The 27,830-nt window shown below is 43.9% G+C and overlaps 1 protein-coding gene across 1 annotated transcript; it reads left to right on the top strand.

Moving 5' to 3' along the window:
- Positions 1-1,507: 1,507 nt before the first annotated feature.
- GNS (glucosamine (N-acetyl)-6-sulfatase) lies at positions 1,508-27,830 on the top strand. The gene is made up of 14 exons (XM_028746041.2): positions 1,508-1,811; positions 5,158-5,217; positions 6,852-7,058; positions 7,987-8,052; positions 8,935-9,033; positions 10,617-10,784; positions 14,334-14,416; positions 16,398-16,516; positions 16,999-17,102; positions 18,483-18,584; positions 19,757-19,864; positions 20,143-20,253; positions 22,671-22,831; positions 24,397-27,830. The coding sequence occupies exons 1-14, from the start codon at positions 1,572-1,574 to the stop codon at positions 24,470-24,472; spliced, it is 1,704 nt and encodes a 567-aa protein (XP_028601874.2). The 5' UTR covers positions 1,508-1,571; the 3' UTR covers positions 24,473-27,830.

Below are 27,830 nucleotides of genomic sequence, written 5' to 3'. Positions count from 1 at the left end.
AGGATTGCTTGGGCAATGTCAAGATCAGAAGCTGGGGCTTCCAGCCAAGTCTGAGCACAATAAATTAAGTGTTGGCTAAGCTTTCTGACTGTCAGAGATAATTGTGCTGTTTATGTGTGACAAAATGGCTGCCCTAAATGCACCAAATGAGCAGAAACACTGCAGGCAGCTGTTCGCAGTGTTTACCTTTTTGAACCATTCCTGTCTTTTTCATTTAGCCTTATTCTAGTAAGTCGTGCACAGTGCCGCTTTCAAAGTGTTGTTTCGGGCCTATCTCTCAATGCTAGCAGTATCAATTAATGACCAACAGCCAACCCTGTCTACTCAGAAGCAACCTCCAAAGCCCTGCTTAAGTAAGTAGCGCTTATTTCTGTGTAGTCATCCATAGGATTGCACTGTTGGAAATCAGCAGTGATGCTTTTGTAGTCACGGGGGGGTGGGGGAACATATTTTTTAATCTTCACATAGGTAAAGGTAAAGGGACCCCTGACCATTAGGTCCAGTCGTGGCTGACTCTCGGGTTGCGGTGCTCATCTCGCTTTATTGGTCGAGGGAGCCGGTGTACAGCTTCCGGGTCATGTGGCCAGCATGACTAAGCCGCTTCTGGCGAACCAGAGCAGCACACGGAAACGCCGTTTACATTCCCACCGGAGCAGTACCTATTTATCTACTTGCACTGTGACGTGCTTTCGAACTGCTAGGTTGGCAGGAGCAGGGACCGAGCAACGGGAGCTCACCCCGTCACGGGGATTTGAATCACCGACCTTCTGATTGGCAAGTCCTAGGCTCTGTGGTTTAACCCACAGCACCTCCCGCGTCTCAATCTCCACATAAGGGTACCCCTGCCCGTACGGGCCAGTCTTGACAGACTCTAGGGTTGTGTGCTCATCTCACTCCGGAGCCAGCGCTGTCCGCAGACACTTCCGGGTCACGTGGCCAGCGTGACGAAGCTACTCTGGCGAGCCAGCGCAGCACACGGAACGCCGTTTACCTTCCCGCTGGTAAGCGGTCCCTATTTATCTACTTGCACCCGGGGGTGCTTTCGAACTGCTACGTTGGCAGGCGCTGGGACCGAGCAACGGGAGCGCACCCCGCCGCGGGGATTCGAACCGCCGACCATGCAATCGGCAAGTCCTAGGCGCTGAGGTTTTACCCACAGCGCCACCCGCGTCCCTATCTTCACATAGCTGCCATTTATCTAGCTCTGTTTACTGTATATATAGAAAGAAGGTATCTGAAGAAGTGTGCGAAAGCTCATACCAATAACTAACTTAGTTGGTCTCTAAGGTGCTACTGGAAGGATTTTTATTTTATTTTATTTAGTATATTTTATATAAAAAGAGAGACTTTTGCTTCCAGCGTTGCAAGGGGTCCCTTAACAGCTCTGCCATTCTGCGACTCAAGCTCGGCGGCCAAGAGGCGGGAGCAGCAAATGGCCAGTGGGCGGGGCTTGCGGCCTGTCGTCACCGGCGCCGCGGAAGCGCCGCAGGAGGCCTCTGGGTCACGTGGCCGGGGCTCCTTTCGCTTCCATCGGCCTCTTCTCGGCGTACTTAAAAAAGGGGGCGGGGAGAATGGAACGGGGAAGCGCGCGCGCCTCTCTCTCTCGTGACAGTCCAGCCCGGCTCGCCTCTCCCCCTCTGCGCTCCAGCTCCGCTGCAAGGATGGCGCGCGCCGCCGCCGCTGCTTCTTCTGCCTGGACTCTCCGTTTCCTGCTTTTGTCGTCGGCCCTCGCTTTGGCCTCCGCCCGGGCGCGGAAGCCCAATGTGGTGCTGATCCTGACCGACGACCAGGACACCTATCTGGGTGGAATGGTAACGCCGCGCCTCCCTTGGGAAGTGGTGGGCGGAGGCGGAGGGGGGGTGTTTGTGGATTGGGGGCCTGCGCACGCGGAAAAGAGGGGGGGAGAGGGGTCTCTGCAGTGGGAGAGAAGAGGCCGAAGAGCCGAGACCCGGGAGGGAAATGGCTACGGCCGCCTTTGGAGAAGGAGGCTTGCCCTTCTTCCAACCCTCGACGTAGCGTACGTGCCTGGAGGGAAGGGGAGCCTGCTTATCTCCTCGGTGTCAGAGGAGCCAACTCCTAGGGAGCTGAGGCTCCTTCGCCCCCCCCCCCAATAAAATATAAGAGGGGGCCGGGCCCCTCCAAAGTTGATGGGCATTGCCATTCAAGTGGTGTGCATGCAATGCATCATGTGATCGGTTGTGCAGGGCGGGGCTTATCTGGGGTCTTACCCCACCCCCCAAAAAATATTTTTTCAACCTCTTGGTGCCATCCAGTGCCTGATTTACATATAAGCTAAACAAGCTATAGCTTAGGGCCTCACTCTCTTGGGGAGAGTGGACCTATTAGGTCCATAAATTACCATATAGCATATATTCAACACACAAAAACAGCGACAATTCTTTGTTGACAAAGGGCAGCTGGACATATAGAGGTCATGTTACCTTCAGTAGCTTAGGGCCTCATCAAACCTAAATCCGGCCCTGGTGCCATCCGATTAGAAGCCAGGCTAAGGCTGCGATCCTGTGCACGCTTCGGCAGGCGTGAACTCCAGGGAACAAATTGAGTCATAGGTTTGCATTGGCAAGGCTGGAATGCCCAAGGATCAGTTTGAATCCACTGGGGTGGAGGGTTAACCAAGGTGTGAAGGCCAATATAGCTTGGCTTTCTCATGCTTGTAAGAGAAGAAGCCCCACTATTCTGTAATGGAGAAGTGTGCCAGAAAGGCCCTTGGGTGTGAAGTAGTTCAGGAAAGGGCTGTTGCGTCTTTTGGCTCCAGAACTGGGGAGAATTGGTTGTGTGCATCTGATATGTGGTGCAGGATGGTCAACCTTTGGTTTTCCCTCCCACAAATGCCGAGAAAGAGGGGGCATGTGGTGGTTTACTAGAAGTTAGTGTTGGGTGTGGCAGTGGAAGTACACAACTGGATCATCTCCATCGGAGAATCAACATGTTCAAGTTTTGCCTGCACATTCCTGATGGCCAGGTTGTGTAAACTGACCGTTCTCTTTGCCAATTAAGCTAATGCATTTATCATAGGTTGCATAAGAACACATTGTGAGCCTATTCAGTGAAACAGAATTTTGTACATTTGAGAAATGATCTGGGGTTTGTTTGTTTGTTTGTTTCCAATTATGGAAATGTGTTGAACAGGTTACAACAGCGTGTCACTTCCATTAGTGAAATAGCACTGGGTGTAGGAATGTTCTTCCTTGTTGGAAGGATTCAGCAAGAACGTGAAGCAATACACTCCTTGGCCTTTTCTACATGGGCAAAGCTAACTTTTTGTTAGACTAGGCCTCAAAAATGGCCATCACTGTTTTCTTCTTATGGTGCTTTTCCCATCAGACCACTAGGCACAGTTTGGCTTTTAAGACAGTGCTGTGGGTGCCAGTCACAAAAGGGCTGCCATGTGGCGTAACAAAATTTATTCTGTTGATGGGGGGTGGGGGTGGGCAAAGCATAACTCAAAATAGAGGTGGGGCCATTTCTGCTTCTCCTCCCCTCAGACAACCTCACACTTGCTGCTGGAAGTCACCTTTGTCCTGCTGGTTGTGATTGATTTCTCTCTCGCAACACTCACAATAATGCTCTTGCTATCTAATAACAGGGACCATTCCCCAGGTTCAAGAAAAATACACAAAATGGCCACACCATTGTCTCTACTGCATACTCACTGCACACATACAGCCCCCAAACACTTAAATTTCTCACACAGACTCATGTACTTCACAACCACAAACTTCACACAACCACAAACTTCTAAATTTTTGCCCACTTGAATTGCTCTCTTAGAGAGACACAGGGCATACATGAACACACCCACATTGGGAAAGGCCCTTCACAGGTGGGCCATTTACAATTAAAAACAAACGAACACACACACACACACACACACACACAAGGGCCACAAACCTGGCATCCACAGGCAATCCCTTCAGAATAGGAGGGAGAGTATCTATGAGCTATGGAACCGTGTGCTTGTAGAAGTACTGTATTTTTCGTTCTGTAAGACGCACCAGACCATAAGACTCACCCACTGGCTGTCCTGGCTTCTTGCTTGGCTGCGTGCAGCCTCTCCCGGGCAAGGGAAGCCTTCATCCCCTGCCCAGGAGAGGTTGCGCACGGCTAAGGCTCCCCCAAGAGCCACGCTCCCTTTAAAGAGCGCACAGAGTGTGTGTGAGGCTCTTGGGGGCTTTTCCACAAGGAGGGAGAAGGGCAGCCCCTCTCCTTCCTCAGGGAAAAGCCCCCAAGAGCCGCACACACGCTCCATGTGGCTCTTTAAAGGGAGCGCTGAGCAGAGCCTCCCGCCTGCATTCACTCCATACGACGCACACACATTTCCCCTTACTTTTTAGGAAGGGAAAAGTGCCTCTTATAGAGCAAAAAATACGGTAATTGCTAGATTCTAGAATGAAGGGGCGGGGGCTTTTTAAAGAACTGGTAAGACATTTAAGTTCCTACTCACTTTCCAGCACCCACAAACTTGCTCATCACCTGCTCTCGGAAGGTTGTGGTCTCTCCTTCCTTGGAGGTTCTTAAGCAGAGGTTGGATGGCCATCTGTCATGGATGCTTTAGCTGAGATTCCTGCATTGGGCTAGATGATCCTTGGTCAACAGTTCTGTGATTCTATGCCCATCTGTGGTGCTTTGTTTTGCTTCCTTTTGGGAAAGAATACTGTTGAGGTTATTTAATTTGTTTGTTTTTATATTTTTTATGCATTGTTGTAAGTAGCCATGGGTATTTGGACAGAGATGTGTTTAGTACATAAGCTACAGTATTGCTCATACTGGATTTAGCAATAAGTGCTGGTTTCCCTTTTAAGTTGCAAGCCTGAAAGTTTCCTTTTAGTATAATAATAAATGAAACACTAACAGCTAGAATTTGTTTTGGTACTCTTGAAGTTGGTATTGGGTGTTAGCAATCATTGAAATTGGTTACTTAAGTAGCAAGTCCAGCATTGAAATTATTTACTTAAGTAACAAGCCCCATTAAGTAACAAGTGCAGTCCTCTGTGTATTTATTCAAAGTAAAGCCTACTGTGTTCAGTGGGGCTTATTGCCTTCTTGTGTGTTCAGGTTTGCAAACATAAACGCCTCAATCTTCCTGTGGTGTCATATTATAGTTGTAGGTCTTTATACGTATTTCCTTTCTTTCAGACACCGCTGAAAAAGACCAATGCTCTTATTGCAGAGATGGGGATAACCTTCTCAAATGCAGTAAGTACCGAATCAGGCTGTGCTGTTGAAAATACTGCCATTTTTACTGCTGAGTTTATTGTATCGTTCTCACAAGAAAACCTAAAAAGGGAAGAAGTGGACCCAAGGGATGAATCGACACAGTTTATTAAAGGCATAGAGAGACCTGGCAGAACTGTTACCTTGGTGCTCCACTGTTTCTCCATGGTATATCATTCAGGTGGTGACTTTTGCTGTTTCTTAGATAGCAATTTAAAGTCAACTGGGAGTTGGAGCATCTTTCTTATGAAGAAGAGTCATTCTCAGACGGGGTTACCACCTGAGTGCTACAAAGTACAGAAAATGGCTGGTGATGCCACCTTAGTCTTCTCTGGTATTGCTCTATGTTTTCCATCTTTTGTTTTCAGCCAGAGGGACAGCATAATGTTTCCCAGAATCCCGGTTTGTTTTCTAGCTGGAAATGCAACAGAGTGCTCTGTCAGCTCCTAGTTGGGATTCAGCATTGCCATGTTAGGATCTCTGATTGCCATCTGTTTCAAAGTCTACTTGATAATCTTTACTTTAATGATGGACAACCTGTGTCTATATGCTATAAGGAATGGCTGTGGTGATACTTTGACTATGAACAAAGGTTATCTGATTTGAGTGCTGGTCAGCTTTAGATTACTTTCAGTTTCTGCAGCCTGAAGGTGTGCACAGAAGTCCTGAATGGGTCGGGTCAGTTACTTGGATTGAGATCCTTGCACTGCATGGGTGGTTTAAGGTGGCCAGCCCTGGGGTGGACTGGGTAGAAGAGACTGAATATCTCCCTAGGAGAGGTGTAATGACACTGAGTTTAACGGAAGAGGTTGTTATGAAAAAGCCCTACCATTCTAGTCAACTACACTTTGCAGCATCACATTCTGGGGCAGGATATTTCAGCATGCATGGTGGCAACCCAATTCGAAGCTTTTCTGGGTCCCTTTCAGTCTGACTCATAACGTGATTTCTGGACTAAAACAGCTTTGATCACCCTGGTAGAAAATTTGCCCAGGAGCTCGTTGAAAAGTATCTTCCTTTTGATTTTGCCGGATTCCTCAGTGACCATCAACCATGGTATCCTTTTCAGCTGTTAGGCAGGTATGAGATTTGGAAGCAGATTTCTGATGGTTCCCGCCCTTTCGAGTGCAAAGGGGTGTGTGGATTGCTACTTGACATCTTGATGTTTGGCTTATGCTATATAACATCTACAAGAAACTGCCATCTTGAATATATGAATGATACGGTAGTCTAACACCCGCTACATGGGGCTGTATTTGAAAAGCCTTCTCAGTAAGTGAGGCCAAAGGGCTGATGAAACAATCAACTATTCAAATGATTGCTTTTTATGAGGCTGCTGTATGCTACCTTGGGCAATTTAGAAATTAAGTTGAAGAGGCAGGAAATTTATTGCTCTTACAGCTAGGCAAGTAATCATTTATTTGCTCCCTGCCAATAAGATGCAGATCTATCTAATTTGCTTGCAGGTTAGTTTCAGGTGAATAGTGTAAAGATTTTAAGGGATTTGCATACTAAACATTTCATAGACAGAAATCTCGAGTGTTATTAATTATATTGTAGGTATTTCTGACAACATGCAACTTGATTTTCTCCCCATGTTCTTTTATCTTCTTCAGTATGTGCCCAGTGCATTGTGCTGTCCCAGTAGAGCAAGCATCTTGACAGGAAAATATCCACACAACCACCATGTTGTCAATAACACACTGGAGGGAAACTGCAGTAGCAAATCCTGGCAGAAGATTCAGGAACCATTTACCTTTCCTGCCATCCTCAAGTCCATGTGCGGCTACCAGACGTTCTTTGCTGGGAAATACTTGAACGAGGTACAGTTTTGTGTGTACTGTGCATATATATCTTGCAGGAATGATCAGTCTTAAAATGCTTGTGCGTGTATCGAGACTTTACTAAAAAAAACTCAAAAGTAGCAGTTTGTGTGAAAGGGAGGTTAGGATATGCAGTGAGCAGGAGTAGTTTGTTAAGTATAGTAAAGCTGACTTTTATTGCATACAGATGTCTGCTCTGAAACATTTGCATTGCAGCTCCCACATGTAAGCACTCTTAGGTGGCTGTTTCACCAGAGTTGCCTTTTTCCAAGCAAATGGATCTGCTTTTAGTGGTAAAGCTCTATGATAGAACTGGTGCCATCTAGCATGGTGTGATCAGGCACAGTTAGTGTATCATGTACAAGATGTACAAGAGCCAGTGTAATAAATTGAAGACCCTCTTGCAACTAAACAAAGGCTGGATTGCTGCATTAGCCACCTGTGGTGCCACAAGACGTCTTCCCCCCTCTTCACTCTTTGTGTGCCCCCACCAAACTTTCTAGAGCAGTTTTGGCCCGGGATGAAGGAAGAAGAGAGGAAGTCTTGTCGCACAGGCAGAAGTCCTTATACTAATGGGACACAACCCATTTTCTGTATGAGTTAACATGAAACTTTAAGCAAGCCCTTCCCATACCCTTGTTTAAAACCCATGATTCCCAGGATAAGATGAATTTGGAACCCTACTCAGGTCCTCAGGCAATAGCCATCCATAGGTTAGACCAGCCTTTTTCAACCTTGAGTCCACAGATGTTGTTGGACTTACAGCTCCCATCTTCTCTCACCCCTGATAGCTAGGGATGATGGGTGTTGTAGTCCAACAACTTATGGGGACCCAAGGTTGAGAAAGGCTGGGTCTGACATAGGCTTTCTGGTTGGTATAATTATAATACTAATGACTTGCTTAATATTGGATTCTTTTCATTTGCAGTATGGAGCAGAAGATGCAGGAGGAATCGGTCATGTTCCTCCTGGATGGAGTTTTTGGTATGCATTGGTAAGTGTCTGTTAAATATATACAGTTCGCTTTATATGTTTTACCATCGTATAATACCATCAAGCTCTTAATTCTTGAAACTGAAACGATGGGGGCCCTTCAGAAATAAAAATAATTAACATGGAACCTTGCAGCCTTTAACATTGGCCTTTTATTCCTCCCATCATTCTAGCAGACCATCTGCACACCTGTACTTCATAATACAGTGGTACCTCAGGTTAAGTACTTAATTCGTTCCGGAGGTCCATTCTTAACCTGAAACTGTTCTTAACCTGAAGCACCACTTTAGCTAATGGGGCCTCCTGCTGCCACTGCGCCGCCGGAGCACGATTTCTGTTCTCATCCTGAAGCAAAGTTCTTAACCTGAAGCACTATTTCTGGGTTAGCGAAGTCTGTAACCTGAAGCGTATGTAACCCGAGGGACCACTGTATTAAGGAGTTTAGAAGAAGAAGAAGAAACACTTACCCTGAAACAAGTAAACTGATCAATCACTGCAGTAGAATTCCCAGAAGAGGAGTCGTAGCATGGTGGCCACTAGTGGGAGTTTAACAGAGAAAGTTCTCTCAACTCAAATGCCATGTTAGCCACAAACTCAGTAGGTAGCCTTAGGCATGCCATGATTTTCCCTCTCAGCCCCTCCATGTGCAATATAGGCCTGGTTCTGTTGTATAGAGTTGCAAGATTACTGAGAAAGTATGTGAAGCATTTTAAGCCCTGCACCATATGATTCTTTACTTATTTATTACCAGTGTGTTAGTTTGGTAAGTCTTACTGGGATTTAAATTTATCTTATTGTGACTGGGGACAAGTAACATTCTAACAACAAACCCCTTGGATGTCTCCTTTTGAATATATAAAGTGGCTTTTGTTTTCTTCCGCAGGAAAAAAATTCCAAGTATTATAATTACACACTTTCAGTAAATGGAAAAGCACGGAGGCATGGTGAGAACTACAGCGTTGATTACCTGACAGATGTACTGGTAAGGATTTCTCAGCAATTAGGTGTTTAGCAAGATGAATTCTTGCTTGTTTCCAAGACTATATCTGGTCGAACTCCTAGTATAATTCTGAAGCAAAGGTAAAATCCTGAGTGAAAATGAACACTGGGTGTCCTACAGTGCAAAGCATTTAAATGTACCTTAAATGTACTTTCTAGAAAGGCACCAAACCTGCCCAGTTATAACACAGGTTGTTGTTTTTTTAATTGATAATGTGAGGTAATAGAAAATCTTATATTTATTTTTAAAAAATAAAAAATTGTAAGTCCTGTTAGGATTAATTGTCATTCAGTTATTTTGGTCAACCATTTTGAACCCAGGACAAGTCCTCAAACTAGTTATGCCCCAGTAACCAGTTTGTTAATAGCTATCAGGATGGCAGTTGAAAAAGCAAGAGGAGGTTAAAATGCAGAGCTGTGATAATAAGATTAAATTATAATGAGATTAAAGGTCACAGTTAAACGGGATGACCAACCTGTGTTACAAAGATGATTTTATTTTTAGCAATGCTCAAAAACATGTGCACTAAATGTTTTTAAAATACCAAACCCTTTGTGTTTCATGCTACGGTCTTTGGGATTGGGGTGTGACTCAGTTGCAAAACACATTTTACATAGGAAAGATCCCATATTTAATCTTCAGCATCTCCATGTAGTAAGGGACGCGGGTGGCACTGTGGGTTAAACCACAGAGCCTAGGGCTTGCAGATCAGAAGGTCGGCGGTTCGAATCCCCGCAATGGGGTGAGCTCCCGTTGTTCGGTCCCTGCTCCTGCTGACCTAGCAGTTCGAAAGCATGCCAGTGCAAGTAGATAAATAGGTACCGCTCCGGCGGGAAGGTAAACGGCATTTCTGTGTGCTGCTCTGGTTTGCCAGAAGCGGCTTAGTCATGCTGGCCACATGATCCGGAAACTGTACGCCAGCTCCCTCGGCCAATAAAGTGAGATGAGCGCCGCAACCCCAGAGTCGGTCACGACTGGACCTAATGGTCAGGGGTTCCTTTACCTTTACCCTTATCTCCATGTAGTTGCTGGGAGAGATCCCCGTCTGAAGTCCTGGAGAATCATAGAATTGTAGAGTTGGAAGGGATTCCAAGGCTCATTTAGTCCAGTTCCCTGCAATGCAAGACTGCAGAGTAGGCAATGCAGTCCAACATGGTCTGACCATTGGTATAAGGCAACTTCCTAAAATAATAGCAATACATTGTTGGACAAGAATAGCTGCCCATAGTGAGATAGCATAAGTTTGAAGCAATGGTGTTTTATCAGATTTTCCTCCTCTTTGTGTCTGGACACTAGCATGGCATCACATGTTAGACCTAAAGAACTCTGGGACTTACTTTGATAAAATAAGAAAGAAATATGCCCTGCCTCTCACATAGAATTTAACTTCTGCTCAAAGGAAAATACAAAAGAAAGGAACAGTTGAAATACATGTAACTCTTCCAGTGCAACAGGGATTTGTAATTTTGGAGACTCTTGAGAGAATCTGTTTCTGATTACTTGGACAGCATTAAAATAGAATTACTGTAGCTTTAAGTTCATAATTATTATTTTTTTGTTTTCAGGCCAACATGTCCTTAGATTTTCTGGAATATAAATCCAACTTCGAGCCGTTCTTCATGATGATAGCAACTCCTGCACCCCACTCACCTTGGGTAGCTGCTCCTCAGTACAAGAAAAGCTTTCAGAATGTCAGTGCTCCGAGAAACAGTAATTTCAATATCCATGGAAAGGTATGGATTATCTACTACAAATGTGTTAATTAGCGATTACTAGATATACAGTCGCCTGCCAACCTAGCAGTTCGAAAGCACCCCCGGGTGCAAGTAGATAAATAGGGACCGCTTACTAGCGGGAAGGTAAACGGCGTTTCCGCGTGCGGCTCTGGCTCGCCAGAGCAGCGATGTCACGCTGGCCACGTGACCCGGAAGTGTCTCCGGACAGCGCTGGCCCCCGGCCTCTTGAGTGAGATGGGCGCACAACCCCAGAGTCTGTCAAGACTGGCCCGTACGGGCAGGGGTACCTTTACCTTTACCTTTAGATATACAGTGGTGCCTCGCAAGACGAAATTAATTCGTTCCGCAAGTTTTTTCTTCTTGCGAGTTTTTCGTCTTGCGATGCACGGTTTCCCATAGGAATGCATTGAAAATCAATTAATGCATTCCTAGGGAAACCGCCTTCAGACCAGGTCCGGGGACAGTCTGTCCCCCGACCTCTTCTGAAGGCTGGGGGGGGGGGACAAGGGCTTTTCTTCCCACCCCCAGCATTTTAAAAAACCCCGGGACAGCGGAGGGCTTCTCCGCTGTCCAGGGCGATCTTAAAATGCTGGCGGGCGGCATTTTTAAATCGCTCCGGGACAGCGGAGGACTTCTCCGCTGTCCGGGGCGATTTAAAAGCCCCTGGGAAGGCAGGCAGGGGGGACAAAGACTTTTGCCCCCCGCCAGCCTTCAGAAGAGGTCCTGGACCTCTTCTGAAGGCTGGCGGGGGGGCAAAAGTCTTTGCTCCCCCCCCCCCGCCTGCCTTCAAAAGCTGTCCGGCCAAGGCTTCGCGGACCTCTCTGCAAGCAGCGGCAGCGCTGCCGCTGTTTGTGGAGAGTTGCCGGCATGCCGAAGCCTGCGCGCGCTGAGATCAGCGCGCCCAGGCTTCGCGGACCTCTCTGCAAGCAGCGGCAGCGCTGCCGCTGTTTGCGGAGAGTTGCCGGCATGCCGAAGCCTGCGCGCGCTGAGATCAGCGCGCCCAGGCTTCGCGGACCTCTCTGCAAGCAGCGGCAGCGCTGCCGCTGTTTGCGGAGAGTTGCCGGCATGCCGAAGCCTGCGCGCGCTGAGATCAGCGCGCCCAGGCTTCGCGGACCTCTCTGCAAGCAGCGGCAGCGCTGCCGCTGCTTGCGGAGAGTTGCCAGCATGCCAAAGCCTGGGCGCGCTGAGATCAGTGCGCCCAGGCTTCGCGGACCTCTCCTGCCTTCAAAAGCCGTCCGGGATAGCGGGAAGCGCTTCCCTGCTATCCCGGACTGCTTTTAAAATGCTGGCGGTGGGGAGCAAAGCCTTTTGGCCCCCGCCAGCCTTCCTGGACCTCTTTTGAAGGCCGGAGGGGGGGGAAAGGCTTTGCTCCCCACCGCTAGCATTTAAAAGAGGTCCCGGAGATTTCCCTATGGGCTTTCGTCTTGCGAAGCAAGCCCATAGGGAAATTCGTTTTGCGAAGCGCCTCCAAAACGGAAAACCCTTTCGTCTAGCGGGTTTTCCGTCTTGCGAGGCGTTCGTCTTGCGGGGTACCACTGTAATGAATTAATCTTCATTTGAGCTTTTAAAACAGCTGATCACCATGGGAATCTGTCATGAGAACCTGCCATGTGGTCAAGGCATAAAAGTACGCAGGTGGAAGTTGTGGGTCTACAGGGGGTAAACTTGATTTCTCTACAAAATACAGAAATTTTTGGCAAGTGTGATGAATGTTTAGCTAAGTCAGCTCCTCTGCCGTTCGTAATTTTGTTTAGTTTCCTGTTTGTATCCTTCAATATGTGCAGCCCTTATATCGCCTCTAAATGTGTGAATTGTACTCTTGTGATTAGTTGTCTGTTCTTTGGAAATGAGCTTAGTTGTTGTTGTTGTTTTAACAAGTGTCTATAGGGTTGGCACTATTTAAAATCAATAGGTTATTTTCAGTCTTCTGGCTCAAGATGAAAGTATTCAAGCATCCCCTATTTGCCTTTCTAACTTATAATGAAACTCTGCCAGAATAGTTGTCATTTCTAATGGAGCTTCAGAGAGTGCTTTAGTGACCAATCAGCCTACACACAGAGAGAGGGAGAGAGAGAGAGAGAGAGAGAGAGGAAATTTGGGCATCTAGATCTTCAGAATCTGACGTTGTTGCATCTGTGGCTTGAAGATTGCTAAGTAGTGGTCTCAGGAATTTATATCAATAAAATGGTGCCTAGGAGTACTGTATAGTCAGCACCGATCTAATGCAGCTAAGATTCTAACTCCCACTTCTGTTACATTACTCATCAAAGTGCCTTAAAACTATTTGTCCTTCAGTTGCTGTTGCTGCATAGGCTCCTATCTTGAACAGGCTGTGTTCTACTGTATAGTAAAATGCGTTGGAACGTGGTTAGGCAAGCAATGACGCACAGTTATTTTCAAAAAATAGTCATTCACGTTGTCAACCCAGATTAGACTGGAGCTATTTGTGCTGTTTCTGAGTAAAGGTGAAGGCCATGCAGCTCTCAGCCTCATTGGATGAGAATTATGAAAGAGATTTCATCAGCGCTTACTGTTGTCTGTTTTTCTACTTCTCCAGTTCAAGGTCCAGTTTGTTTTTTAAAGTCTGAACAATCTCTCAAACGTTCTCGTTCCTCCTTGTGGCCCAAGAGCATCTTGTGTTCTGGCAGTATGTTTTCATTAAAGCAAAACCTTGTTAGATTCCATTTTAGGAGAAGCTTGCGTACATAGCAATAGGAAACTGACTGCAGAGTCCATGAATAGAGTCATATGTTAATGGAAAAGGATAAGAGGCTATGTTTGCCTTTTCCCCCTCTCCCAGCTGCCCCAGCGCACCTTGAAAATTGGCTCCAGAAAGTTGGGGGACCCTCCAGAACAGGGTGAAAGGTGGTATCTGGCTGCACAGGGAAGGATGAACTGACAAAAATCACTTTCCTTTCTCTTCTGTTAGCAGACCTATCCAATCGAACAAAAATCTTTCCATGAGCACAAAGGCACCAAATGGATTATATCCCGTATCATTTTGGAAAATTGCGCTGCTAACGTTATATTGGTTTCTAACGAAATTATTACGAAATAATTATCCAGTGAGCCTGATCAAATGCCAAATATGACAGCATCTTTCTATATAAGACAAAAGTTCCTGAAATTAATTTATGACACCAAGAAAGCTAAAGGGAAATAGTTCCAACTTATACGACTACAATCCTATATCCACTTATCAATGAGTAAGCGCCATTGAACTCAATGGGATTTACTTCAGAGTAGACATGGGTAGGATTGCACATGTTATCTGAACTGGAATAGTTTGGGTTTTTTGTGTCTGTCATTACGAATCCCAGTGGCTTGAGGTGGGTAAAATGTTGATCACAAACTGAAAATGATGTCGGTTAAACCCAACCTTAATCCATCCTATCAAAAGGCAATCCAGATAAAACAATATCATTGTTGGCTTTTAAACTGAATCTTAGTTTGTTCCCTTTTTTATATGCTTTAAATTGTTCTTCACCCTAAGTCTCAGGCATGAGGCCTAAATCTAAAGTAACAAATGTTGATAATGTTTTATAGGACAAACATTGGCTCATCAGGCAAGCAAAGACGCCAATGACCAATTCATCAATACAATTTCTAGATGACGCTTTTAGGAAAAGGTAGGAAACGTATACAAATTTTTTTTTTAATGGGATTTCTTGCAAAACTGAAACGGAGCACAAATATATATATATATATATATATATATATATATATATATATATATATATATATATATAGGCCAGCTTTGAAAATCTACATGATATATTGTTGTTTTGGGTTATGAAATAAACTGCAGTTGGTCAAAGAAAGTTTGGTTACACAAATGTCACATCTGCCTCTCCACCTTTTCCTCACCAAAGATTCCTTTAAACAGCTGGTGTCTTTTCATACCTTCTGTACCAGAGAACAGCTGTTGCTTTTAAGTAGCTGCTGAAAGGGATAAGCAGAAGTGACTGGTGACCATTGAAGCAGAGAAAGAGATAGCTTAAGACAGGCACATTCACACCTGGCTAATCTCACCTGACGCTGAAATATGCTCTCATGTTACACTGGCTCAGCCCTTCTCTCTTGTTGCTGGCATGCACTCACATAGACTCGACTCTTACCCTCTTCTCTCTCTCGTATATTTCTCACACACGTGTGATCAAAGGGAGGGAGGAAGAAAGACAGCCTGGGAAGGAAGAAATTGTTTCTAATGTTTGATGTTTTATTATGGTTTTTATATGTGCTGGGAGCTGCCCTGAGTGGCTGGGGAAACCCAGCCAGATGGGTGGAGTATTATTATTATTATTATTATTATTATTATTATTATTATTTTATTTTATTTTATTATGCTTTGCGATAAAGGAAACCCCTATCTCACTGCTTAGCACAGTAATCAGAGGGTCTGTTGATGAGGGCAGAGGGGGGAGAAAGTTTCCTTTCCCCATGAGCAGATAGGAATGTTTCTCTGCTGTGTGTTGAGAGATGAAGCTCCTATCACATAGCACTGTTAAGAAGGCATAGCCACCTCTTAACCATTAGTGAGCGAGCAGCTGGGATCAGGAATAGTCCCCTATATGTAATAGTCCTTTGTGCCACAGATCCACAGTCAACACCTTCCCTTGTTGGGGGTGGAAGCTGTGCTTGTGTGCATTGCTCCTCTAAATGGCTGCAGCGCTTGTGAGTCAAGAGAGCCTTAAGTAAAAACCCCAAGCAGAGAAGGGATTTCTCCCTTGCTAAGGCCTCTCTCAGCGGTTCCCTGTGGCCACTTCTGATCTTCTTCACATGCTTGCCTGAGAGTGTCTTGTGGGTCCACCTGTGCAGCCAGGCAATGGCTCAATGGTCAAAGAATGTTAAGACGCTGCTAAAAGTGGGTTGGTTGTGAATGATGGTTATGGATACTTAACTTTCATGCAAATTACTGTTTTGGAGGGCTGCGATTGGCTAGGTATTGAAAGTCATTCAAAAAGGAGGCTAAGAGGGGAATCATTGGTTCATATTAGCCTTACTGAAGGTTATCTTTTCAATGGTAGTGCTTTTAATATATATTTTTCTGGAGAGGGTGGGGTCGTGCCACCTGGGGCAAAATGCATGCACAGCACATCAGGTTTCACTTTCTGTTGACCAGAAAAGATTTCAGAGAACAGGGGGCAGAAAAGAGGTAGTGAATTAGTTATGTGTGCAGATGGAGAGACAAAAAAATGCTTTCTCTTTCTGGTTCTTAAGGGGTTGCTTCCTTTTCTGCCCATTGCAACCAGCTGCCTCTGGAATAAGCCAAACTTGCAGTGAGCCAAGTGCAGGTTTCCCTTCTGTTAAATAGTACCTAAATACCCAGCTGATGCTTTTACGCCCCTCCCAAAGTTGTGAGTCTTGCAGAATTTTCAAACACTTGCTTGAATTTGCATCCCATGAAAATGGTGGTTCTCATTATCAAACAAACTAGATCAAAGTATTGATAGATACAGGACCTTTTTAGAATAGAAAACAGGAGGGCTTTAAAATTTAAAAATATATAAGAAGGTCTGCTTTGAGTTATGAAACTCATACTCCACTTCACATTTGCATGCACATACCCTCATACATTTAACACACTTAAACTTTCCTGTTTGCTTGCAGATGGCAGACACTTCTGTCAGTGGATGATCTGATTGAAAAACTGGTGAAGAGGCTGGAATCTCATGCAGAGTTGGATAATACATACATTTTTTACACTTCAGACAATGGCTTTCATACAGGTGAATGTATTTTAGTTATATATATATATATATATATATAGGCTGTAAACTTTTATGAATGCATTTGAAACTGCTTCAGATAAGTGGGAGAAGTGATGCAAATTTGTGGCTTTGGAAACGATTGGCATCCAAACATCTTAGTCCTATGTTCTCTCTTTGTGGTCACTTCCTGGAATTTAGCTCTAAACTAAAAACAATATAGGGGTGACCGAAAATAAAGCGTTTTCCTAATGACTAAATGCAGACCAGCTGGGGATTGAACAAACAACAAGAGGGATAAAGCAGAAGTGGCTAAACTGTGACCCACCAAATATTATTAGACTCAAACTCTTACCAGCCTCAGCCAGCATGGTCAATAGTCAGAGAAGGTAGGAGTTGTATTCTATCAACATCTAGAAGGCCAAAGGTTAGCCCCTCCCTGGGATAAAATTACAAAAGCTGTCAATGCAATATATAGAATTTCTGTTCTGCATGTTTCTTAGGTCAGTTTTCATTGCCTATTGACAAACGACAGCTCTACGAGTTTGACATTAAAGTTCCACTGTTGGTGCGAGGACCAGGAATCAAACCCAACCAAACAAACAAGGTAAAGTTACGCTTACAATAAGTGCAAATACCTGCGACCATGTTGTTTGAAAGCAGCCTGGTTCCAGAACATTCGTTGTCTGAACTGGAAAAGGATTAAGAATGAGTGACATTGGAAAGAGAGAGAAAATATTGAGAAGCGGAAACAGAATATGCAAAGAGAAGTGAGTGGTAAAGCCTGCAGTTGTGTAGAATGGAATAGTCAAAAACCTACGAAGAAGTTACTGCTTCTGAACTGGCCTTGCAAAGAAGCAACAGCAGCTACAAGCCTGTGTGATTTAATATTGTGTGTGTGTTGAGTTGTTACAAAGCTTCTTGCCTAGGCATTGGCAGTTCTTAGTCACACGAGGGACTGAATAAATTTGGTTGTTTACTGACCTTCTCTAAATATTATGTTGCAACTCAATCAATCAATCAATCTTTATTATGGTCCAGAGACCCAACAAATCATTAACAAAGCAATGCACAATTCAGACAGCCTACCTCCAGGTTAAACAAGCATTTTGTTCAGACTTAAAGATAGCGATCATTGACAGGGAGGTCGTGGCTGGAGTAAAGAAGTTGCATGATTACTTCTATGGCCACCACTTCACAATAATGGCGTCATTAGTGGTAGCATCAACTATGTTGCAACTACATAAAGGGTGTGAAAAGTATTCTAATGACATCTAGAAAACTGGAAGATGGACCAGGACTCACACTAGAGATGGGGCTTCATTGCTTCTGCAGACACCCTTTTAAACATGTGTTCACATTAAATAAATAACTGGTCCCAAATCATAGAGTAGCACAGTTGGCCATAAGGTAACACATTGATAAAAATAATAGTCAAGGTGTGTATATTAGAATGTGGACACCTTTCATGTTTTCCCCTCTGTCTTCCTTTTCGCTCTTTTGTCTTGCTTATGGAATGCAGTGGGATGGAAGTTCTTAGAAGATCTCATGCAAGATTAGAGGGGAGAATACGAGGGATGGTTCGGATAAGAATTAGTTATTACACAGCAATGATCATTGTATTTTCTTGTACCCTTTTTGTTGTAAAGCAAATGTTAATAACAAATAATTGCCATTTAATAGCAGAAGGCAGGTATCAACTATAGTCCTAGCTTTAAATGGAAGATGTTCTGAGTTGGCAGCTCAGTCAGTGCATGCAGAAAGCTGGCAGGAGGAAATGGCAAGTGCTGTTTAAACTGCTTTCCCAGAGCTTTAGCAATACATTCCCCCAGCTTTTCAGAGCACAGTGGAAGTCTATTTATGTGACAGAAGCAAGTGTAGACTAACATACTTGCACCAATATGCTTGGACCCTGAAAACGTGCATGTTTCCACTTGGACCATAATAGGAAAATCCATAATATTTTTTTATGTTTCCTGCCTTCTAGATGCTTGTGGCAAACGTTGATTTGGGTCCTACTATTTTAGATATTGCAGGCTATGATCTAAATAAAACACAGATGGATGGGATGTCACTACTACCACTACTGGTAAGTACATTGGTGGGGTTATTATTATTAGGTATTCTGGTAACTGCTCTAAACATTGTTCTTCAGTGATTGTTCTTACACTCTAGATTATGATGTTCAGCAGCCGTAATCTCCTCTACCTTGTAGGTATTTTCACACATCCCTTGCTGTTGGTATTGGTAGGAGTGATAGCTTCAGTGATAGAGCACAGAATTTGAACCCAGGATCTTCTGTATTCAGACACCCACTAAAATGGAAGGATCAGGCAGCATGTGATGTAAAAGAACAGTGTCTGAGAGGCATAGAATAGCTGATATCGAGCTAGATGGACAAAAAAATAATACAACCTGGTGTAAAACAAATCGGAGTGTATATTTATTGAACACAACCAAATTTACTGATTAAACATATTGTGAAATAATTTGAGTACTGATGCAGCTTGCCTGTATCTTTTTTTAAAAAAAAATGTCTTTATTTTTCTTGGGTTACAAATTGCACACATCATCTCTATTTTCATATCATAAAGTCCTTTCTGCAGATCAGTTGTATTCGATGTGAAACATTGTTGCATACAGTATAAGGTTGTTTCTAGTAGCAAAAAAAGGGAAACGAAGCAAAACGCTTTGTGATAAGTTCCAGAGGAGCTAAAAGAAAAGAACGGTGCATGTTTATAACATGCAAACTTAGCATAGCACAGGCATAGGCAAATTCGGCCCTCCAGATATTTTAGGACTACAATTCCCATCATCCTTGACCACTGGTCCTGTTAGCTAGGGATGATGGGAGTTGTAGGCCAAAAACATCTGAAGGGCCGAGTTTACCTATGCCTGGCATAGCATCTCTGAGCTCTGTAGTTGTACCTCACACATTTGTGCCATTTTTATTGTGAATCTGGTGGAGAGCACCTGGTGAATTTAAGGGACACTTTAGCAGTGTGAAACTTCATATAAATTGTTTCTCAGCGGTTCTTCAATCTCTAACATCAGATACTGAAGATGACGTCAGCTTTCAGTCATGAAACTATAGAGTGCAAGGACTGAGGCCTTCTTCATGTTTATACTTAGTCTCTGCTGCTGCTACAAGTTTCAGGCTTAGTCTCCACTGTCCAGAAGGCTAAAAGCTCTTTTTGTTTTATGACGCTTCCTTTCTACTCGGTCTGACCCACACAGTTGTTGACATTTGCTTTATTTTAGAGAGGAGATGCAAATGTGACCTGGAGATCAGATGTTTTGGTTGAGTACCAAGGAGAAGGACACAACAGTAGTGATCCTACCTGCCCTGCCCTTGGACCTGGTGTCACCGTACGTAGTTCTGTATTCTTCCATTTGCTTTTAGAATCCTTACCTGAAGAATGCTGAGAAGCATGGGGTCGCCGAGGGTTTGTGTGGAAAGATTAGGAGTGGCATCTTGTACATGGGCCCCCAAAAAGGAGGAGTTTAAAGGCAAATTTGCAAGTTGCGTCTAGGACAGTCTGTGGGCTGGGTCTTAACATACGTCGCTGTCCGCTGTCAGTGCTCTGTACTGTTCGTGTGTAACAACGGATGTGTGCCGCATTGTAACAGAACTTTTGTTTTTATAGCATTGTTTCCCAGATTGTGTCTGTGAAGATGCATACAACAATACATATGCATGTGTAAGAACACTCTCTTCTTCATGGGATCTGCAGTACTGTGAATTCGATGATCGTGAGGTAATTGTTCTGTTTTTTTGGTTTTTTTATTTTTATTTTTGCAGTACCATGTTAACTTCAACTCCTGATGTATTTATTCTGTGCAGATGGGAATAACAGTTCTAGGAGGTATTTATGCAAATCCCAGAACCTGGTTAACCAAGGAGGTTAAATTTAGTGTGACCAGCTATTTCCCGTTTGACCTGAAAGCTCCCTCGCCAGACAGCTGGTTCAGATATCTATATTTAATCATCCTGTTCATTTTGGGTTTGTAACTTTCGTTTCAGTTATGCAGTTAGCAAGACTCCTGGGGCTGCTTCTGACCCCAAACGACAATTCTAACTCGTTAAATACTTAGGTGAACTTTGACAAGGGGAACCACAACCCACTCCTGTAAGAATTTATCCCTGTGTCAGTAAAATGCAATGCAGGAAGCAACCGTTAGTAGGGGTATATAATTTTGCGGTTCGAATCGCTGTGACAGGGTGAGCTCCCGTTGCTCTGTTCTGGCTCCTGCCAACCTAGCAGTTTGAAAGCACACCGGTGCAAGTAGATAAATAGGTACTGCTGCGGTGGGAAGGTAAACGGCGTTTCCATGCACTCTGGTTTCTGTCACAGTGTTCCGTTGCACCAGAAGCAATTTAGTTATGCTGGCCACATGACGCGGAAAGCTGTCTGTGGACAAATGCCGGCTCCCTTGCCCAGAAAGTGAGATGAGCGCCACATCCCCAGTTGCCTTTGACTGGACTTAACCGTCCAGGGGTCCTTTACCCTTTTTTTACCTTTACCTATAATCTTGCTAGTCCAGCACTTACCTTCTGTCTTCTGAAGTAAACTCATTGTCGGCTCAAGAACTCTGAAAGTTTTTTTTTTTTACAAGCAAAATCTTGCAATGAAAAGATACGTAGAGAAAAGCTGTGTGAGTTTAGCAAAATGAAGCCGGTAGAGAGATGTGTAAGGAATATGACAGCACTGCGTGACAGAGAATTGCCATCTTGACAACAGGTCACAGCTTAAGAGAATATCAGTTTTAATAGAATACTGTTATTCTGTGTTGTCATTATGAAAGTATTTCTCTTCCTACACTTCTACAGCAATCAATCCCTTATTCCCTCTTCCGACTGTCACTCTCAGTTTCTAGTTAGATTCTTCAGAGGGAAGACCCTCTGTTCTTATTTCTCAACCCATGATATATACCCCGCATCCTAGTGGACATGGTTATATTTTCAGTTGCTTTTAGTATAAGTTCCTATAACATTGGTGCAGAAGTTTAGTCTTTTCTTTTGTGCAGAGCAATCACACACCAGGTAACTGTGTAATGGCTAGAAATGGGTTTTTGGCATGTTACTCCTTACCTGCATTGGCAGTGAATACTGCTCTGTTTGGCTTTAAAGAGGCAGTAATTTTAATACTAGGAGAAAAGAGACCTGCATGCATAGCCTGCTCTGGATTGTACCCTCAGCTGTATCTCACTGCTGAAGTGAGCAAACATTGGGTAAGGTGCTGTTTGCTACATGCCGCAAGGGATGTACGAAAAACAAGGCTGGGGCCGAACATGAGATTGCGGTTCTTGTTCCAGCAGGTAGTTGTTAATGACAAATGTAAAACCTAAGGTTTGATGAACCGGTAGCATCGTAAATTGAAACGAGGCAGGCAGCTTGAACACTGAGGAGGGAACACAGGTCTGTAAAAAGATCCGGGACAATTGGCTTTGAGAGGATTTTAGTGACCTACCTCTCCCTTTAGAAGCGAAATTTAAATCCCATTAGTAAGATGTTGGCTGCATGAACACTTGCTCGTGAAGCGACATCTGTCACCCCATAGATCATCAGGGTTGATTCAGCTGACCTGGCAGGCTAGGCAGGTGTCCCCCTCCCTCCCCATGTGCCTCCCTCCCAAAGCTTGCGCGCTCGGTGGAAGAGGGCGGCCATCTCACTTGACAGCGCCTCCCAGTTATCGTGAGGGTGATCCACGATGAGTGGTGAAACTAGAAGACAATGAGAAAGAGATTTGGTTTCTGCTTACTGTCGCACAAACCAAGCTGAAGTTCAGATGTATTGCTCCCACAAAAGGAGCTACAGGATGGGATCGACAAATGGATTTATCTATGTGGCATCTACAGTGGTACCTCGGGTTAAGAATTTAATTCGTTCTGGAGGTCCGTTCTTAACCTGAAACTGTTCTTAACCTGAGGTACCACTTTAGCTAATGGGGCCTCCTGCTGCCGCGTGATTTCTGTTCTCATCCTGAAGCAAAGTTCTTAACGCGAGGTACTATTTCTGGGTTTGCAGAGTCTGTAACCTGAAGTGTCTGTAACCCAAGGTACTACTGTAATAGACCATGTTAAGATGTAATAGCATCGTAGTATCTCTGGCTATAAATCCTTAGTTCCATATTATTTAGCCTGTCGTATCTTTTTTCTTATTTTTTAAATGCAGGTGTTTGTCGAAGTTTACAATTTGACTGCAGACCCGCACCAGATTACCAACATAGCAAAAACAATAGATCAAGAAATTTTAGAAAAGATGAACTATAGGCTAATGATGTTGCAGTCCTGTTCTGGAGCAACTTGCCGCACACCAGGGGTCTTTGATCCAGGGTAAGCCTGCACTTAGTGACCTATTTCAGTCATTATATAACTTTGCAACTGTTTTTGAACAGTTCAGGCACATAGACCTTCCCTCTTGGTCTTTGAGTTACTGTAAGTAAAATTTAGTTACAAGGTTTTAAATTGGAATTCTTGCAAGGGAGGCAAGTCTTTTTAATAGTGAAGGCTATCCAACAAAGGAACATCGCCCTGCAGTGAGGTGTGAAGGCTGCTCCCTGAAAGGCTTTTTCCACCTGGGCTAGGGGGCATGGCCCATACTCGCCAGTTCCACTAAAGAGGCTCCTCATGAGGCTGGAGGAACATCACCGGCTAATGCTTTATTGATTTAATATGCTGTAAACCACTTTGCCTGTGGGTTAAACTGCAGAGCCTAGGACTTGCTGATCAGAAGGTCGGTGGTTCAAATCCCCGCGATGGGGTGAGCTCCCGTTGCTCGGTCCCTGCTCCTGCCAACCTAGCAGTTTGAAAGCATGTCAAAGTGCAAGTAGATAAATAGGTACTGCTCCGGCGGGAAGGTAAACGGCGTTTCCGTGTGCTGCTCTGGTTCACCAGAAGCGGCTTAGTCATGCTGGCCACATGACCCAGAAGCTGTACATCGGCTCCCTCGGCCAATAACGCGAAATGAGCGCCGCAACCCCAGAGTCGGCCACGACTGGACCTAATGGGCAGGGTTCTCTTTACCTTTACCTTAAACCACTTTGAGATTTTTATTAAAAATATAAAGCACTAAAGAAATTATATGCACACACACACCCTGAGACCTGAATACTAACATCATTTATCTTGAATAAATGGTTTCTCATTTTTCCTCCCCTTACTTGCACCCAACCTGATTCTCTAGAGAGGATTTGGGGGGGGGGGGGTTGCGGGGGAAGGAGGTTTTCCTTGGTCCAAGCCACAGGCTTTAAAAGAAACCGCTTATCTGGGCCTAACCACGAAGTCTTTAAAGCTTATATATAACAAACCGCTTCCTGCAGCTTGCTTGTTAGCCGCTGCTTCAAGAAGAAGAAGAAGAAGAAGAAGAAGAAGAGTTTGGATTTGATATCCTGCCTTTCCCTTTATAAGGAGTCTCAAAGCGGCTAACATTCTCCTTTCCCTTCCTCCCCCACAACAAACACTCTGTGAGGTGAGTGGGGCTGAGAGACTTCAAAGAAGTGTGACTGGCCCAAGGTCACCCAGCAGCTGCAGGTGGAGGAGCGGAGACGCGAACCCGGTTCCCCAGATTATGAGACTACCGCTCTTAACCACTACACCACACTGGCTTCAAACACTTTTGAGCTTGGAACTAAACAACGGAAACAGTTGCTTCTTTGAAAATACTGTGTTCAACTAAACGCAGCATCTGTATAGCCGCCATTCATTTTAATGGAGTACGGGGTTCTTGCATGCATGTAATGTAACTAATACAGCAGAGGTTTCTCTCGAGGAAAAGATCAGCAAGAGATTCTGTAACACGCATAGAATGCTGATATTTTTAAAAACTGTAAATACCAGGCTTGACTTGAAAGCACTTGTTTTCCCCTCCTCCTCTCCCAAACTCACCCCTTTCCCTGCAGATACAAGTTCAACCCACACCTGATGTTCAGCAATCATGGGACTCAGCCTCGCAGACTTTTTACACGGTCCCTGTAGCTGCAGCGACTAGCCTGTTTTGTTAACATTTCTTCAAAGTGACTGCAGAATATCTGCTGAATCCACTATGACTACATCTGAAAGGCATGATTGGCGGACTCTGTTTGGAGAAGATGACCTCCCCAGTTGGTTATTTTGTGCAATACGTGCTAACAGACATGATTGGTCTAGTTCCCTCAAAATCTGATTACCACATCAATCTGAAAATGGCATCCTGAAGTACAATGTTGACTTGTGGCCAGGAATCTCAATTTGTTTGGTGTTATGTGAAAGACCTCAGGTGGAAACTGTGTTAATTGCTTACCTTTGAGAGCTGGTCCTGATGTAAGTTTTTTTGGGGGGAGGGGGAGCAGGGTCATCCTGGGCCTGCCCTGTAGGCAGAGGTTATATATTGCCTCCCTACAGCACTACCGGCTAAGCTTTTTAAGAAGATGCATCATGCTTCTGGGTTGTGTTTAGAAGTCTAGTCAAGTTTTAACCAGGGAGGTTGCCATTGTTTTTCTTCTCAGCCTTTCAGGACTCGCCTGGAATTGCTGGTTAGAATGTATGTGCCTGTTAGATTGTCTCCATATGTATTAATCAACACTCTTTTCAGATCAGAACCAAGTAAACCACTAAATGGAGACACACACACCCCCAAAAAAAGATAGAAAATGCGCTGAATGTGCCATTTATTTTGTATGGGAGCCACTAATTTAAGAGTGATATTTTAATTGGAAAATGTGCATTCTGAAAAATACAATAGATTCTGACGTCCCAATGTAGCAATATATACAGAGGAGAGTATTTCCAGTGCCTCATCTGAGAAAGTTGCTTTAGGATATAATGCTTACTGTATTAGCCCTTTATGCCAGAAAACTGCAAGTCGTATTTATTTGATGCCCAGAATTGACGCTTCTTATTCTCGATTGGCCTATGCCTGTGAAATATATTGTTAGCACTTGTTGAACGTTTGGCCCTATTTTTATTTAATATTAAGCCGATCAGACTATTTTGCTAGCTGTTATCGACATTTGCTTGAATACCAGACTAGTTCTCTTCACTTGGCTGACTTATCACCCAAAGGGCATATCTCCTTAAACACTTGGGCAACACAACACCCCCAAACAGTTTTGTCCCAATCGTATCCACTTAACAATAGATAGGAGCAACAAATATAAATGGACCTCTTTTATAGGAATGGCCTATTTGGACATATGCTGTGTCAGATGATAAAGGCTGAGGTCACATAGAGAGCAGCAGGGTCAAGGAGCAGTAAGGTGAGAAGGTGGTTTGAGTCATCCTGGAAGTGGCGGGGGGGGGAGAGCATGAAAGGAAATTGCTTTAGAGATTCAGACTGTTGCTCCAGCCAATCTAAACACCTCTGAAAACCAGCAGGGGGGCATTGCTCGTCAACTTCAATGATTTAAATCAGAGCTGGATACATGTCAGTTCTGCTGCAGTTAAATATATTACGTGTTTTTATTTTCTGTTTGTCATACATAACATTGAGAAAGATTACTCTTGTCTCCCCGTCTGCATTTAATACCTCTAGCTAGAGTGGATCAGAATGAGTTCCAACATATTTTAGTAGCAAGCTCCTATACCATATTAAGGTTAAACTTCTAATATATTCATTTGTAATATTCTGTTTGTGTGGACTTGAGAGTAGGGGTGGGAGCCTATAATCACCTGGAGGCTGTTGGACTCCCAATTCCCATCAGTCCCAGCCATCACATTCATCAGTCAGGAATGATGGAAGTTCAGTGGTATCTGGCAGACCACCGGTTTGCCACCCCTGACTTTAAGAAACATTTAAGAGTTAAGGTGTTTTACTTGGTATGAGCAGAAGATTCTGTGCTGCATGTCTTAAACAATGTTCATGCTATCGAAACTAACCATACAGAATGAGTGAAACAACTTAGTAGTAGTTTGGTATATTTAATACTATGAAATTCACCAGTTGATTCCTCACAAGGCACTTACGAACCAGGTAATATACAATAGCAATTCAGGAAGAAACTTGAGATCTTGTAAAACATAGAATGGAAAGATTTTACTTGTTTTGTTATTTCTTTAGGTTCTTACTATGATTTTCTTTCAGAACAGTGAGCTTGCATCTCAAAATGTCTTAAATGTGTTAACTTCTAACTATCCTATCCAAAGCTGCATGTCTTCTGTTAAAAAACAAACAAACCACAACTTGTGCAATTGATTTTAGTTCACGCAAACTGGACTTTCCCTTTTCCTCCACCTGCAGATCCCTATACAACCCCAAAATTTGCTGTGGGTGGGGATTGGGGGAGCTTTGGGGGTGTCAGGGAGAGGAAGTCCGATCGTGTCTCAATGCACAATGTTGGCATGGGAGAAACAGGCTGCTTTGAACTTGATGCCAAGTGGAATCATAAGAATGAAAGGACCACTAGAAACCTACTTTTAACCAGTCTTTGCACCTAAGCATTTACCTAAAAGTACACAGCCCCACACACAGATCTAACCACTTCTTTCTGTAAGATTCTAGCTATTGTTGTCTGATTGCACTTTATGATGAAGACGCTGTCGTCCAACTGTTGGATACCAACAGAGGCCTTACACAGTATTAGTTTTAAAGAAAATGTGACGGTAACATTCACATTGCTAAACAGAGCTGCTTGGCAGTGATGTGGGAGCAAACTATGCAGTAGAAAATGAATCTGCCTGGCAAGCCAATTTGCACACAGTTACTCATGACATTGCATAGCTGCTATATATTGTGAGCAGCAGCCCAGTGTTGACTGGTGGAGTTTTAATTAGATTTTTTCCCCCACAGCTCACCTCTCTTGTGCAGAGAAAAAACAACTTCTAGCTCAATTAACAGAACCTATCAAATTTTTTCAGGGCTTGTTAACGTTTCACAGCACTGCCCTATCATCTCAGAAGTTTCTGTTAAAAAAACAACTCTTGGCCAAAACGCAAGTTCTTTTAAAAGGCAAGTTATTCTGGAAGGCTGTCTGTTCATATGTAACTCACCAAATAGACAGTCACTGCATGTAATTGCTAGGGTTTTACAAGTGCTTGTACTAGGTAGGTCTTTTTTTGTACTTAGGCCCCACACCACCAAATCCATCCTGATCAGTACAAAACAAAAACAAAAAACCCCTAGTAAAATGTTGTTTATAATGCTGCTCAAAACCATGGCATTTTCTGTTCAGTTCTCCTTTAAGTGTTGCTGTATGACAACTATGTATGCTAGTTTTCTTACTCATGAATCATAGCAATTTTTCTAGAAAGTGCCCTTTGAATGACCCTGTATTATTGCTGCACTTTTCAGTAATTAAATTTATGTACAACAAAAATAATTGTTTGTGATGAACTGAAATTAAAGAGGCACACATCTGAA

The sequence above is a fragment of the Podarcis muralis genome, chromosome 10 (genome assembly GCF_964188315.1).
Source record: "Podarcis muralis chromosome 10, rPodMur119.hap1.1, whole genome shotgun sequence".
Classification (NCBI taxonomy): Eukaryota; Metazoa; Chordata; class Lepidosauria; order Squamata; family Lacertidae; genus Podarcis; species Podarcis muralis.
This window is presented reverse-complemented; position numbering and strand designations above follow the sequence as displayed.

Coding starts and splice junctions, on each gene's coding strand:
- GNS (XM_028746041.2), top strand. CDS start 1,572: ATGGAACGGGGAAGCGCGCGCGCCTCTCTCTCTCGTGACAGTCCAGCC. Junction 19,865..20,142: donor CCCTTGGACCTGGTGTCACC/GTACGTAGTTCT, acceptor TTGTTTTTATAG/CATTGTTTCCCAGATTGTGT. Junction 20,254..22,670: donor GTGAATTCGATGATCGTGAG/GTAATTGTTCTG, acceptor TTTTAAATGCAG/GTGTTTGTCGAAGTTTACAA.